Below are 12,777 nucleotides of genomic sequence, written 5' to 3'. Positions count from 1 at the left end.
AACATCTAACAAGATGGAAATCACCTCTGAGGATTCAAGACCTGAGTTTCAAGCTTTGTCATAGGAGAATTTCAAAAAATTAGATCATGGTAACTAGCCACTTGACTATCCATCCCTTGTACCCAGCATGTGGAAATTCATCTCTTCATCAATCAATCTACTAACTCCTAAATGGTACTATTTCTACTGGAGGTTGGTAGCTATACAGCAAGCCCAGCAGAGGGTACTGCCAATGCTCTGTTGCTAACACACCAGCTCCAGTGTCCTGGTATGCCTGTATTGCCAAGTTTCTAGATTACACAATCCTATCCTTGGCATAAACTAATCTTCCCATTTGGATTTTGTATTTAATTTGCTCATGTGAGTGGGGATATCTGTTGGGTTTACTAAAGGGGTTATCTCTGAAGCACCAAATGTTTATTTATGTTCACAACAAGAGCCATATACTAAGAGTTGATTTATTGGCCAAGAGTTTTCTGCTTTAGATAAGAGCTAGCTCAGGTAGTATCTGGTACCTACTACAGTACCCTATACACCAGCAGTCCCCAACCTTTTGGGCATCAGGGATGGGTTTCATGGAAGACAGTTTTTCCATGGACCAGTGTGGGGGCAGGGGGGATGGCTTCAGGATGAAACTGTTCCACCTCAGATCATCAGGCATTAGATTCTCATAAAGAGCATGCAACCTAGATCTCTAGCATGTGCAGTTCACAATAGGGTTTGCGCTGCTATGAGGATCTTATGTTGCCACTGCTCTGACAGGAGGCGGAGCTCAGGCAGTTATGCTTGCTCGCCCACTGCTCGCCTCTGGCTGTGAGGCCCGGATCCTGATTGTCCACGGTCTGTGGCTCAGGGGTTGGGGACCCCTGTTGTAATACAATAGATGCTCAAATCCCAAGCCTGGAATAAAGCAATGTGATGCCCTCAAGACAGCAAAAGAGGCTGTGGGTGACAAGTAAGAAAACAGCTGGCTGGGCACGGTGGCTTGCATCTGTAATCCCAGCACGTTGGGAGCCGAGGCAGGTGGATCATGAGGTCAAGAGATTGAGACCATCCTGGCCAACATGGTGAAACCCCGTCTCTACTAAAAATACAAAAATTAGCTGGGTGTGGTGGTGGGCACCTGTAGTCCCAGCTACTCGGGAGGCTGAGGTAGGAGAATTGCTTGAACCCAGGAGGCAGAGGTTGCAGTGAGCTGAGATTGCACCACTGCACTCCAGCCTGGTGACAGGGCAAGAATCTGTCTCAAAAAAGAAAAAAAAAGAAAAGAGCTATAGGTGCAAGTCCTGGGAAGGGTCCCTAAACTCTTGGGTGGCACCACTGGAGAGAGGGACTTAGCCTGTCATCCCAGAAGCCTCTGGAGAGGTCTTACACTATTTGGGGGTTTGTCAAGGAAACTCTGTAACAAATGAACAGTCTTGTAAGTCAAACTGAGACAAAAGGAAAGTTCTTTCCAAAGTGGGGGTGGGGGTAAGATGTGGGAGGACTGGCCTTGGGTTAACCTCCTTATGAGTAGTCAGGATACCTTCCAGAGAACTCAAGGAACACTCATAGTAACCGATCTTCAATTCAGTTTAATATGATATGTATTAATTGGAAGTCTACTGTGTGTTTAGCCCAGTGCTAAATGCAATTAAAAGCATATAATGAGGCCAGGCGCGGTGGCTCACGCCTGTAATCCGAGCACTTTGGGAGGCTGAGGCGGGCGGATCACGAGGTCAACAGATCAAGACCATCCTGGCTAACACGGTGAAACCCCGTCTCTACTAAAAATACAAAAAATTAGCGGGGCATGGTAGTGGGTGCCTGTAGTCTCAGCTACTGGGGAGGCTGAGGCAGGAGAATGGTGTGAACCCAGGAGGTGGAGCTTGCAGTGAACTGAGATTGCGCCACTGCACTCCAGCCTGGGTGACAGAGCAAGACTCCGTCAAAAAAAAAAAAGAGCGTATAATGGCAGTATGCATGATAATAACATTGGCTAATATCTATTTTGGTTTTTGCGAAGTGCTTTGCTTCTGTCATCTCACTTAACCCTCAAACAAATGATACGATTATTATCTCATTTTAGAGAAGAGGAAACTGAAGCACAGAGAAGTTAAGTGACTTTTCTCGGATCACACAGCTAGTAAGTCGTATATGGCTGGGGCATCAGCTCACACAACCTGACTCCAGAACTTGAACTTCTACGTGTTTATACCCAGGACCACTAGCTTTATATACTCTAAGGAAAAAGTTGAATGTGGAAAGAGATTTCAGTTAAAAAATGTCCTAACATTTGTTTAAAAATACACTGAAAACACCTGAAATATTCAGTAATAGAGGGATGGCTATGAACTAATAACAGCAATTATGATAACTACTATTTAGCGCTTCACTATGTCCCAGACATTGAGCTAATAGTTTCATATAATTATCTCATTTCTCTTTACAACAACTTTATAAGATGCCTACTTTATCTTCCCTCCCACGTCATTTTACAAAGGAAGAAGCTGAGGCTCAGAAAAAGTAACTTGTCGTTGTCACGTGGCTAATAACTGATGAAGCTGCAATTAGAAGTTAGTCTGCTGATTCTCAGTTCATTGTCCCAAACATGTGATTTACTCTTATGAAGCCATTAAAAGCTATTTTTGGAATGATTTCAATGCTTATGAAAGAAGTGAAAAAGAAAACAAAAACAAAAAAACACAGGCTACGAAACTGTCTAGTATGAGACCAACTCTGCAAAACAGAATGCATAGAAGTAGGGGAATTCACAAAAATATTAACAGTGCTTATCTCTGGAGAGGGCAGAGTGGTCATTTTTATTCTCTTCTTTATGTTCTTCTGCAAGTTTCACGTTTTCTGCAGTAAACATGTATTCTAATTGGAATCCTATTGGAAAAAGAAAGAGCTTTTACAAGTACTGAAAAGGAAAAAAAAGAGAACTAGAAGTTGCGGTCCTTTGTGGCCTCTGCCTTGTCTCACGGGCATCTGTGTCCATGTCTTATCTCCCCAAAGGCCATTTCGGAACCACACTACTGCTTGTATCTCCACAAGGGCACAGCACACACTAGGCCTCCAAGGAGTACTTCACAGGCTCTCTGAGTGAAGAACGACATGCATATATAACTGCATTAAGGACACCAAGAATGATAAAATAGCTCCCGTTTGTTGAGATCCTACTATGTGTTAAGCTACATACTAAGTGTTTTACATACATCATTTTTCTCCTCATAACAGGCTAAATAATGATGCCCTGCTGGGTAGTGCCCATCTGCTCCCTCTACCCCTGCTGTCCTCATCCACTCTGCCCTCCACTGCTCAGCTCTGAGCCCCAGGATGGGATCCCTTAGGCTGCATCTGCCAGGCTCCCTTGTCGATTGGTTTCTGGTTGGGTGTGACCACTGGAGGGAGAGGCACTAGCAGGAGATCAGGGCGGAGAAGAGAGAGGCAGGGGCATTTTCCCTCTGCTCCCCCGTGCTCTGGAGCCTGACTGTGCAGCCACTGCCCTCCCACGATTATCAGCAGCCCCTCCTCCACGGCTCCGGTTTTCCCATGGCTAGTCCCTTCCCTGGCTCCATCTGTCCTGCTGTTAGAGGCAGGGAGCAGCCTCAGTCCTTGTTGGTTTCCTTAACATTGCCCACCCTGTTGTAAGGAGTCCCGCTTGCTTTCTTCAGCTGATCCAGGCCAGTGGAGTCCTGTTTTCTGCTGGGACCTAGACCGACACAGTGTTAATTATCCTGGTGAATACAAATAAGGAAGTGGAGGTTTGGAGACCTATACTTATCCAGATAGTTCAGTGGAGCAGGATTCAAAGCCAGGTGTGTCTAATTCCAAAAGACTCTTTCTATATCGCCTGCTGTTTTCGTTCTGCGAGGTGAGGCTGTCCCTTGAAAGCAAATGGCCAACAGCCCCTGAAGAAAAGCTGTGGTTCAACACCTGCTTCCAATGAAGCCACCAAGACAAACTGCCTGCCAGCTCTGACCCCTTGACATCCATCCTGGGCTATCGCTGCCACAAAGGACGCTCTCCTGTCCCCTAAACGTCTGGCCCCTGAGCCGGGGAAAACGTTTCATGTCCTTGTCTTGGCGATACACTTTTTCTTAAATTGTGAGTACGAGGAGATTGATTTCTGCATTTGAGATGCTATGGTTCCACGATTTTAGGAGAAGGTGCTTGTGTAAAACCCAGGAGTCAGCTTTAGAGGATGCAAAGGCCCCTTTAGCTTGCACAACCTATGAATGAGAATTGCCTATTTCTACAACATGTGTTCCTAGAGTAGCATCTCTGCAGGAGGATGGAACCTGCCAAGGTGTGTGGGCTGTGAAGAGCCAAGCCAGCATGCTTTCTGAGGCTCACCAGGGAACGGGCTGTGGACGGAACCTGCACTGATGGCTGAGGCACCCTTGAGTTTGCAGGAGCACTCCTGAGAACCTCCATGTCTGCACGGAGAATCTTGCATGACTGCCCTTTTTTGGAGAAATCTTTAAATGAAATTAACTTTAAATATAAATGAGTCTTTCATGCTGAGAACTGGTTCCTGCTGAGAACTAGTTCCTCCTCCTCCTCCTCCTCCTTCTTCTTCTTCCTCCTCCTCTTTTGTAGAGATGAGGTCTGTATGTTGCTCAGGCTGGTCTCAAAATCCTGGGCTCACACAATCCTCCTGCCTTGGCCTCCCAAAGTGTTAGGATTACAGGTGTGAGCCACCACACCCAGTCCTAATTATTTACTCTTATTTGGATTTTTGTAAGTGTTTTTCTTTAAAAAAAAAAAAAGGAAGAAAAGAAAAGACAATTTGCCTATCATTCTACCCTGCCACCCCCAGCACAATGATGCTATTACAAAGATTAAGGAAAAAAGTGTGAGTGATTTTGCCCACTTTACCTTACGACATGTTTAATAAGGACGTTAAAAAATGATTTGGGGAAAACGCTTTTAATCCTGTGACTGCAAAGAGACCAGTACAACATACTCCCAAGTTCTGGCAGGAGAAATTATTTCAGGTCTTAAAGATGAAAGGCATGAAATAGTCCATTGACCTTGAATGTGATCAGGGAAACTCCATTTACAGCAGAAATCTGAGGCCTCTGGAGAGTCTCCTCACTAGGAAAAATCCTGGGTTGTAACCCTGTGTGGACCCTGCTGGTGCCATTTAAAAAAGAAAAAACTTACATTTTCTTTTCACAAGATCAGGTTATTGAATTTATGAAAAGAGAATATATTTCTTTCTATTTTTTGCCTCCCAGAAACAATGATTCTGAATCATTAGATGTTGGCTCTGGGAGATATAATGACTCTCTTTGCAAACATCAAAGAGGGCTTTTTTTTCCCCCTCAGTGTATGGATTTCTCTCATGGAGATGGTAGGAATGAGACCTCTTGTGTTTTCTCCAAGCCCAGAGGGCTTGTTCCTAGACTCGAAATGCCTCTAACTCAGAGGGAAGCTGAAGATCATAGGATTGAGGGGCCCAGGATGGTGTTGTCCAGGGTGTTGCTGCGCAAAGAAGGCAGCCAGGGCCAGCAAGGCTGAATGAAAGTGAATTAACTCAGAGCAGGCGCGAGTGAAGAAGAAAAAGGGAAAGTGATTTTGTTAGCCTTTGAATGTAACACCTGTATGTGTCGGTATTTTCGTGGCCACATTTTGGTTTAACTGTACAGTCCCATTTAAGTGATGCCCTGATGTCACGAGACTGGATGCTTGCCCCTTTCTTTTTAAAATTAAATTGAATTTTTTTGAAACAGGGTCTCACTCTGTCACCCAGGCTAGAGTGCAGTGGTACCATCATGGCTCACTGCAGCCTTGACCTTCTAGGCTCAAGCAACCCTCCTGCAGTCTCCCAAGTAGCTGGGACTACAGACATGCACCACTCTACCTGGCTAATTTTTAATTCTTTTGTAGAGATGGCGTCTTGCTTTGTTGCCCAAGCTGGTTTGGAACGCCTGGGCTCAAGAGATCCTCCCACCTTGGCCTCCCAGAGTGTTGTGACTTCAGGTGTGAGCCACCATGCCTGGCCAACGCCTGCCCCTTCTGTGGGGGTCTGTTGCTGCCTGCGAGCGGTGGAGATGGGGGAGTGTGTGTGTGCGGCCAGGACTGTTGTGCTGACTGGCGTCCTGTTGCCAGCTCTTTGTGCTGTGGGTGGAATAAGGGCCCTCAATGGATAGACAGAGCCCAGGGTTTGAGTCCTCTCTGATGCCTGCTACCTTGTGATCTTGAGACCACATAGCCTTTCTGGGGCTCGATTTCCTCATCTGTGAATGCAGATTAAGAACTTTCTTGTAGTGTTGCTGTAAAAATGTGATAAGATGGCGATGAAAAAATGCCTGCCTTCCAGAAGGTGTTAATCGGGTGTTTATCTACTTCCTTCCTCCACACTGAACTGACCGGGGCAGGTTTTGAGACCCACCTGCAGGTCCCGTGCTAGTGGTTCCTCCCCGTGTCTATTCACACCTCTTCCTTGGTGCCCACATAGGTTTTGTCATTAGGTCAAGGTCACATAAGTGGTTGGCAGCAAGGCCAAGATTCTTGACACTCCTTATCCCAACCCCAAGCCTGTGCTGTCTACGACACCCCCTGCTTCTTCTGGAACTCTCCCTGAAGTCAGTGGAAACCTTCCAAAGAAGTAGCTGAGAAAAGCCAAAAACAGACCGACTGCCCGAGTCACAGCTTGGCTCGTCGTCTCGCCGACCAGCAAGAAAGGGTGCTCTCATGGCTGAGGCGAGCAACAGAAGCAAGTGCCCCTCACTCCCGACCCAGGAAGCCTGGAGTGCAGGGCCGGGGTAGGGGGGGGGTGGCGGGCGGGGGGAAGGGCAGCACGGGGAGGACAGGAGAAGAGTGGAGGAGATATGGAAGAGGGAGTGTGGAAGGAGGGCAGAGAGGAGGAGGCGGGACACGCAGCTGGAATGCCGCAGGAGGGAGAGGCACTCAGTTGACGGCCTTGGTCCTACGCCGAGGCCAAGTGCAGTAAAAGGAGCAAAGGCTGGGATTCAATGCGATGCTTCCTGCTCACAAATTGTGTGACTTTGCCCTGACCGTGTCTCTGTGTGTGCGTGTGTCTCTCTCTGTCTGGGGGTTGCTGTGAGGATCAAATGGGAAATGAGCTAACGTGTACAACACATCCAGCCCAGTGCCCAGGCAGAGTGCCCCCCGAGGGCCCCTTCCCTCCTCTCCACCCGGTTACCTCATCTGACTGCTCTGAGGATGAAATGAGAGGAGGCACTGGCGAAACAGGATTTACTCCGTACAGATCCTCCCCCTCCCTTAAAAACAGGCTCCCAAACTGGTAAAGGTTCCTTGTGAGAGAGTGAGAATGGAAGTGGGCGATAAATTGCCTCGTTTCACTAGGCGACTGTTTCCCAATTCTCTCTTGCTACTGCTGTACTCTCGCAGTGTTTACCCGAGTTCTGGTGTACGGTTGTAGAAAATAGATCCTTTGATGGTTTTGTCGAAATATCTTGGGAGCCAGAGGAATTCAGGCCAAGTTAGTCATCCTTTGTGAAACTACAATCAGGAGGCGATGTTTATCTTGCCCAACCAGACCCTGCACTAAAATACATAGTACAATTAGATGTTTTTGAAAAATGGGGATTGTGGTTTCTCTGTAGGCCGGGGTTGGGCAAGTCTGCTCTTTTAAGAGTGTAATATGTATTCATCAAAATGCTGGAGGTGGCTGGTGAAATAGGCTTTGGGGGCCCAAGTCAGTTATGATCACGGTTGTGATGGGCAGGGAGTGGTGTAGCTGTGGTGGCCTAGATTAAAATGTTCATCCCAGCATCACCAATAGAACTCTCCGCAGCGATGGAAATGTTTTATTTCTGTGTTCTCTGATGCAGCAGCCACGTATTTGAGCACTTGAAAGGTGGCCTGTGTGACTGACAAACTGAATTTTTGGTTCCATTTAATTTAAAGTAACTTAGATTTGGATTTAAATAGCCACATATGGTTTGTGGCTACCACATTGGACAACATAACATTATATAGATAGCAGTATCCCATGAGCAGCTGCTTCAAACAGGCGAGTCTCACATGGGTGCACTTTCCAGCCATGCCCAGTGTGGCTTGATGTGACCACAGAGATGTTACTCTCCACTAGCAAGCGAAACTGGGTTGAGCAGGTGAGGACTTTGCTCACTGGAGGGGCTGAAGGAGAACTGGAGAGAATTTGTGGGGGAGCAGAAAAGGAGAGGGTATGGACTGGGCGCAGTAGCTCACGCCTGTAATTCCAGCACTTTGGGAGGCCGAGGTGGGTGGATCACCTGAGGTCAGGAGTTCGAGACCAGCCTGGCCAACATGGCGGAACCCCGTCTCTACTAAAAATACAAAAATTAGCTGGGTGTGGTGGTGCACGCCGGTAATCCCAGCTACTTAGGAGGCTGAGGCAGGAGAATCACTTGAACCCTGGAGGTGGAGGTTGCAGTGAGCCAAGATCACGCCACTGCACTCCAGCCTGGGCGACAGAGTGAGACTTGGTCTCAAAAAAAAAAAAAAAGTAAGAAAGAAAAGGAGAGGGTGTGGTACAAGCCACAGCTCAGCACTGGAACCTCCATCCAGGCTGGGGCTTTTGGTTCCTGACCAGTTTCAGTCAGTCCTGCCTTTAACCTCCTCCTCACTAGATGTCCCAGGAGCAAGATAAGTAGTTGGTAATAAAGAGACACAAATGTGGTCTCCAAGGAACTCATCGTGGGTTAGTCTCCACCGAGTCCCCTGAGGGTAGGACTGTGTTTGAAGAATATACGGATGGATGAGTATGTTGGTTTTGGTAGCTGGTGGGTGAGATGATGATGCCCTAATGCAATTCTTTGCAATTCTTAATAAGAAAGGGATCCTTGTGAGTTCACACCAGCAGTGTATGGTGGTCGGGCACTGGGGCCGTTGGCAAATGGGAGAAGCTCAGCCTGGTTCATGCCTACTGCTCTTGTTTCCCCTTCTTCCTTCTCTTGATGCTTCCCTTCCCAATCTCCACATCCCCAGTAGACGTCCTAGGGCTGGGCCAAATCCTTCACTTCAGATGAAGTGCCCAGTTTAGCCCTGAAGATGAAAAATGACCTCTTTTCTTCCCAGGTGATTTCAAGGAGAAAGCAATTCCCCCACCCTTCTCTTCCATACCCCTCTTATCCCCACAAACAGACCAGCGGCAGATTTAGGAGGTAAAAATCACTCCGCTCACTCTTTGGAGGCCCCAGGTCTAAATGCCAGGTCTGCCAAGAGCTTTTTGTCTCTGGACAAATAATTTTCCCTGCCTAGGCCTTGGTTTCCCCATCTGAAAAACGGCAGGGTTGAACTGCTCCTCATGATGCGAACATTCCATGATTAAAATAGATCCAGTGAAATGTGATTATCTAAGAGGCTTAATCACTCCAGGCGGCAGTGCCATTTAAAAGAGGAGCTGGTTCACCCAAATGAGTCTCTAATTGGCAGCCTGCAGCGGAGGAGCTCCCCGAAGCAGGAGGACTTCCAAATTCCCTCACCTGCGTGCTGCCATCTCCTCCAGCCCTAAGGGACAGCCAGTGGAGGGACCCTTTGGCCCGAAAGATCCTGCCCTCACACCAACTACTCTTCAGATGCTGTGCGCAACCACAAGAAATTTCTGTCATTCCTAGACCTGCTTGACTCAAGGGAGGGAAACCTGACTGGAGAGCAAAAGTTCCGATACACAGAGAAATCCTGTGCCTCAAAAATAAGCTGCCTGGGAGTTTGAACTCACGACTGAGTCAGGTGGCCCTGTTCCAGGTCTCCTTACAGCCGCACAGCTGTGGGCACCCCACGCGAGTTTTGCTTTCCTCCTCTTTAGAATGGGATAATAACCAGCCCTGCCATCCTTGCCTGGCTGTTGGGAGAACCACAAGGAGCTGATGGCTGCATCGAATGTTTTGTGTAAAATGCTCCCTAAAAGCAAAGTGGTGGCGACGGCCTGTTCACATTCTCCAGATACAAATATCTGCATGGTAATAGTCAAACAGCACATCAGATTTCTTCTCCCAGCACTGGAGAGGCTGTGCGATGAAACAGTGAGATGCTAAAGCACTCCCGAGCTGTTTTAAGGATTAGGCAGAAATGTTAATGGCAACAGATGTCGGCTTGTTCCCTCCAGGAGGATTTAGGTTTCAGTGGAGTATTTCTCTGCTGGCCTCAGCCTAAGACGTGGTCACAGCCCTTTCTACAATCTTCCATTCAATCCAGAGAGCTGCTGGGCCCACTTTCTGCCCTGTGGTTAAAAATCTGGCTGCGAAACATTGGAAGCTGAATCTTGTCTTGGGAGTGCCTCAGGGTGAATATCATGTCCTATCAGATCAGCTGATTCAAATCTTAGAAGAAATGAAATGCAGTCTAGAATCCAGTTTTTTCATGGGGGCCGTGAACAGAGATGAAAGAACTGGGTTCTAGGCTGTGTTTGGAGATGCCTGAAGTCCCTGTACAGTGAGATCCGGGTGGCCCAGGTAAACTGCGTGTGGCCTTGCAGATCTAACATTCTAGGGGAGCATGAAAATGGACAGAGAGGCCAACCCAAGGATTGTTTCAGAAATGATGGAGGTTTCTCCTCCTAGCCCTTGGCAGCAAGGTGGCCACACTCTTGGGACAGGAGAAAGGCTGTGTCAATGTTGCTGTCTGGAGCCTGCACAGTTTCAGAAACACGGCAACAGCAGAGCTGAAGCACCTCCAGGAAAGAAGCCAAGGGGACTTCTGAGCCCTTTGGACAGGGTACTGCATCCTGCCCTTCAGAAGGCTCCCCAGCTCCACACTCACCTTTGAAGGGGGACTGGGCTCGCGTTACGAGGAAGAGCCTCTTGCTTTTGCTCCGCGGCTCCTGGCGGACGTGGTAGCCCAGCGTGTTGCAGCGGCCCTTCTTGCAGCTCAGGCACAGACCCTGGCTGAAGCTGTTCATGTCACCACACAGGTAGGCCATGCTCTGCTTGCCGGCGTGCAGCAAGGAGTCGATGAAAAGGTGGACCGATCGCTCGTGGGAGCATTTTATGGTCTGGGTGATGGCTGGAACACAGGGCAAGAAGGACGTTGTCACCCCTTAACCCAAAGCAGCCTCAACTCTGAGGATCACCTTGGTTCTCAGCCCACAGGAGGTTAGCAGTAGCACACAGAACAGGCAAGGGTGGGCTTGTCAAGGCAGACCCCTTGACAACAGCAGGATGTGACAACTGACTGAAACTAAGGGAAGTAGACCCTCTGAGTCATGTAGTGTCAGGCAAAATCCCAGGCACTGCCGGGATCCTGAGAGCACTCCTTTATGACAGCGTGTTACAGTAGGCATTTTAATAGGCACCCAAGTCACTAAGGAAAGATCAAATTCATTAAGAGAGCAGGTTAGTGTAATTTATTATAGAAATATTTCTATCTCAAATGAGATAATTTAAAATGCCCAGGTGCTGATGCCTGGAGGGTGGGTTTTCTGGAACAGGCTTGCGTGGGACTCCTCTTCTCTTAATATAACTAGATACATGAGACAATCCCGTGGCACTCTGATGGTCTGGAGAACGCTGAGGCCTCTCAACAATGTCTACCTTGTGTCCCAAAGCAGCCATTGCATCCCTTAGGTAACAGGCCTGTGAAACCAGCATAAGAATTGGATTTGGAAGGACATTGCCCAGTAACCAGATCTGGACAGGCCTCACCCCCAAAACAAGCTTATGAAGTTGATCTACTAAGGATTTGACCTTTTTTTTTTTTTTTTTAACTCTCCAAATTTTAACCTAATCTGTGGTAAATAATTCTCAAGGGATGTTGAGGAACCACCACAAGATATGTGAAACACTTGTTGTAAAGGGACAGCACAGGTGACTTTGCCAAAAGCTAATTCCCCAGTTGTCTGGAGGCTAAATGCCAAGATTAGTCACTGCAGTCCTTGGACGCTAGCGGCTGCATTCCTTGGGCACCTACTAGGAGGCTGTGTATGCTGCGTGCCCTCCGCTCCTCCACTGCCTGCATCTTCATTGCAGCTCCTTGAGGCCGCTGTTTTCGACGAGAAAACTGAGCTTCCAAGACATCCACTAACTCACCCAAGCTCATCCACCCAGGAGGTAGTGAAGGTGAATCTGCAGGTATCCAGTGAGCCCCTGCGCAGCTGTGGCTGGGAGAACTACCCCAGGAACCCTTTCAAACACAGGAGTGAAGACGACTGAGAAAAACCAGCCCAAGCTTGGGCAAGGTGAATACCTACATTTGGTTCCGTCACTTTGAAATTTAGCACAAAAGAGCAAATGGTAATGACTGGTCAGGAATGTGTTTACCAGGCAAATAAAGCCCATACACCATCCTGATGGTCTGTACTGAGCTTTGTTGGGGTGAAGTTTGGGATGAGGGCTGGATGGTCAGCTGGGAACTGCTGGTGGCTGGAGGGGAGGTGATGGGGTGGGGGAGGTGGGAGGGATATAAGCAATGATAAGGGCAAGTTCCCAGAAGGCTCTCTCAGGCCTGGGCGGTGGAAGGCTGGGAGTCCAGCCAAAATGAGATGATGCGGAGTGTGAAGGTCACTCTGATGTTGGAGAGGCGAGGATGGTGTCATCACAAGAGAGTGTGTTCTCAGCTGAGTGTTGGATGATCAGGGTGAGGTGGCTTGTGGGGGTGGAGGGCTCTACTTGGCTTGGAGTGATTGGCATGTCTTAATCAGGGTGATATTTTATAATAGCAAGAAATTTGGAATGCCCGTGGAATGTGCTGCTTCTACTGACATTTTTGTTCTTTAATCCTGTGCATATTATCAATGTGCCTGTTAATATTTCGGTTTTAGGACTTGAGAGAGAAGTGGGATCACAACCCAGATAACAGCACATTCTGTGTCTGCCCTGAGGT

At 48.0% G+C, this 12,777-nt stretch overlaps 1 protein-coding gene across 2 annotated transcripts in view; it reads right to left on the bottom strand.

The window, feature by feature from the left end:
* The window catches only part of LIPC (lipase C, hepatic type), a 160,132-nt gene that overhangs the window by 10,530 nt on the left and 136,825 nt on the right, over positions 1-12,777 (bottom strand). For both annotated transcript variants that reach the window (XM_019011048.4, XM_063699022.1), the window contains one exon: positions 10,720-10,962. In XM_019011048.4, the coding sequence (XP_018866593.4) occupies positions 10,720-10,962 (243 nt within the window). The remainder of the gene's footprint in view (positions 1-10,719; positions 10,963-12,777) is intronic.

The sequence above is a fragment of the Gorilla gorilla genome, chromosome 16, assembly GCF_029281585.2.
Source record: "Gorilla gorilla gorilla isolate KB3781 chromosome 16, NHGRI_mGorGor1-v2.1_pri, whole genome shotgun sequence".
NCBI classification, from domain to species: domain Eukaryota; kingdom Metazoa; phylum Chordata; class Mammalia; order Primates; family Hominidae; genus Gorilla; species Gorilla gorilla.
This window is presented reverse-complemented; position numbering and strand designations above follow the sequence as displayed.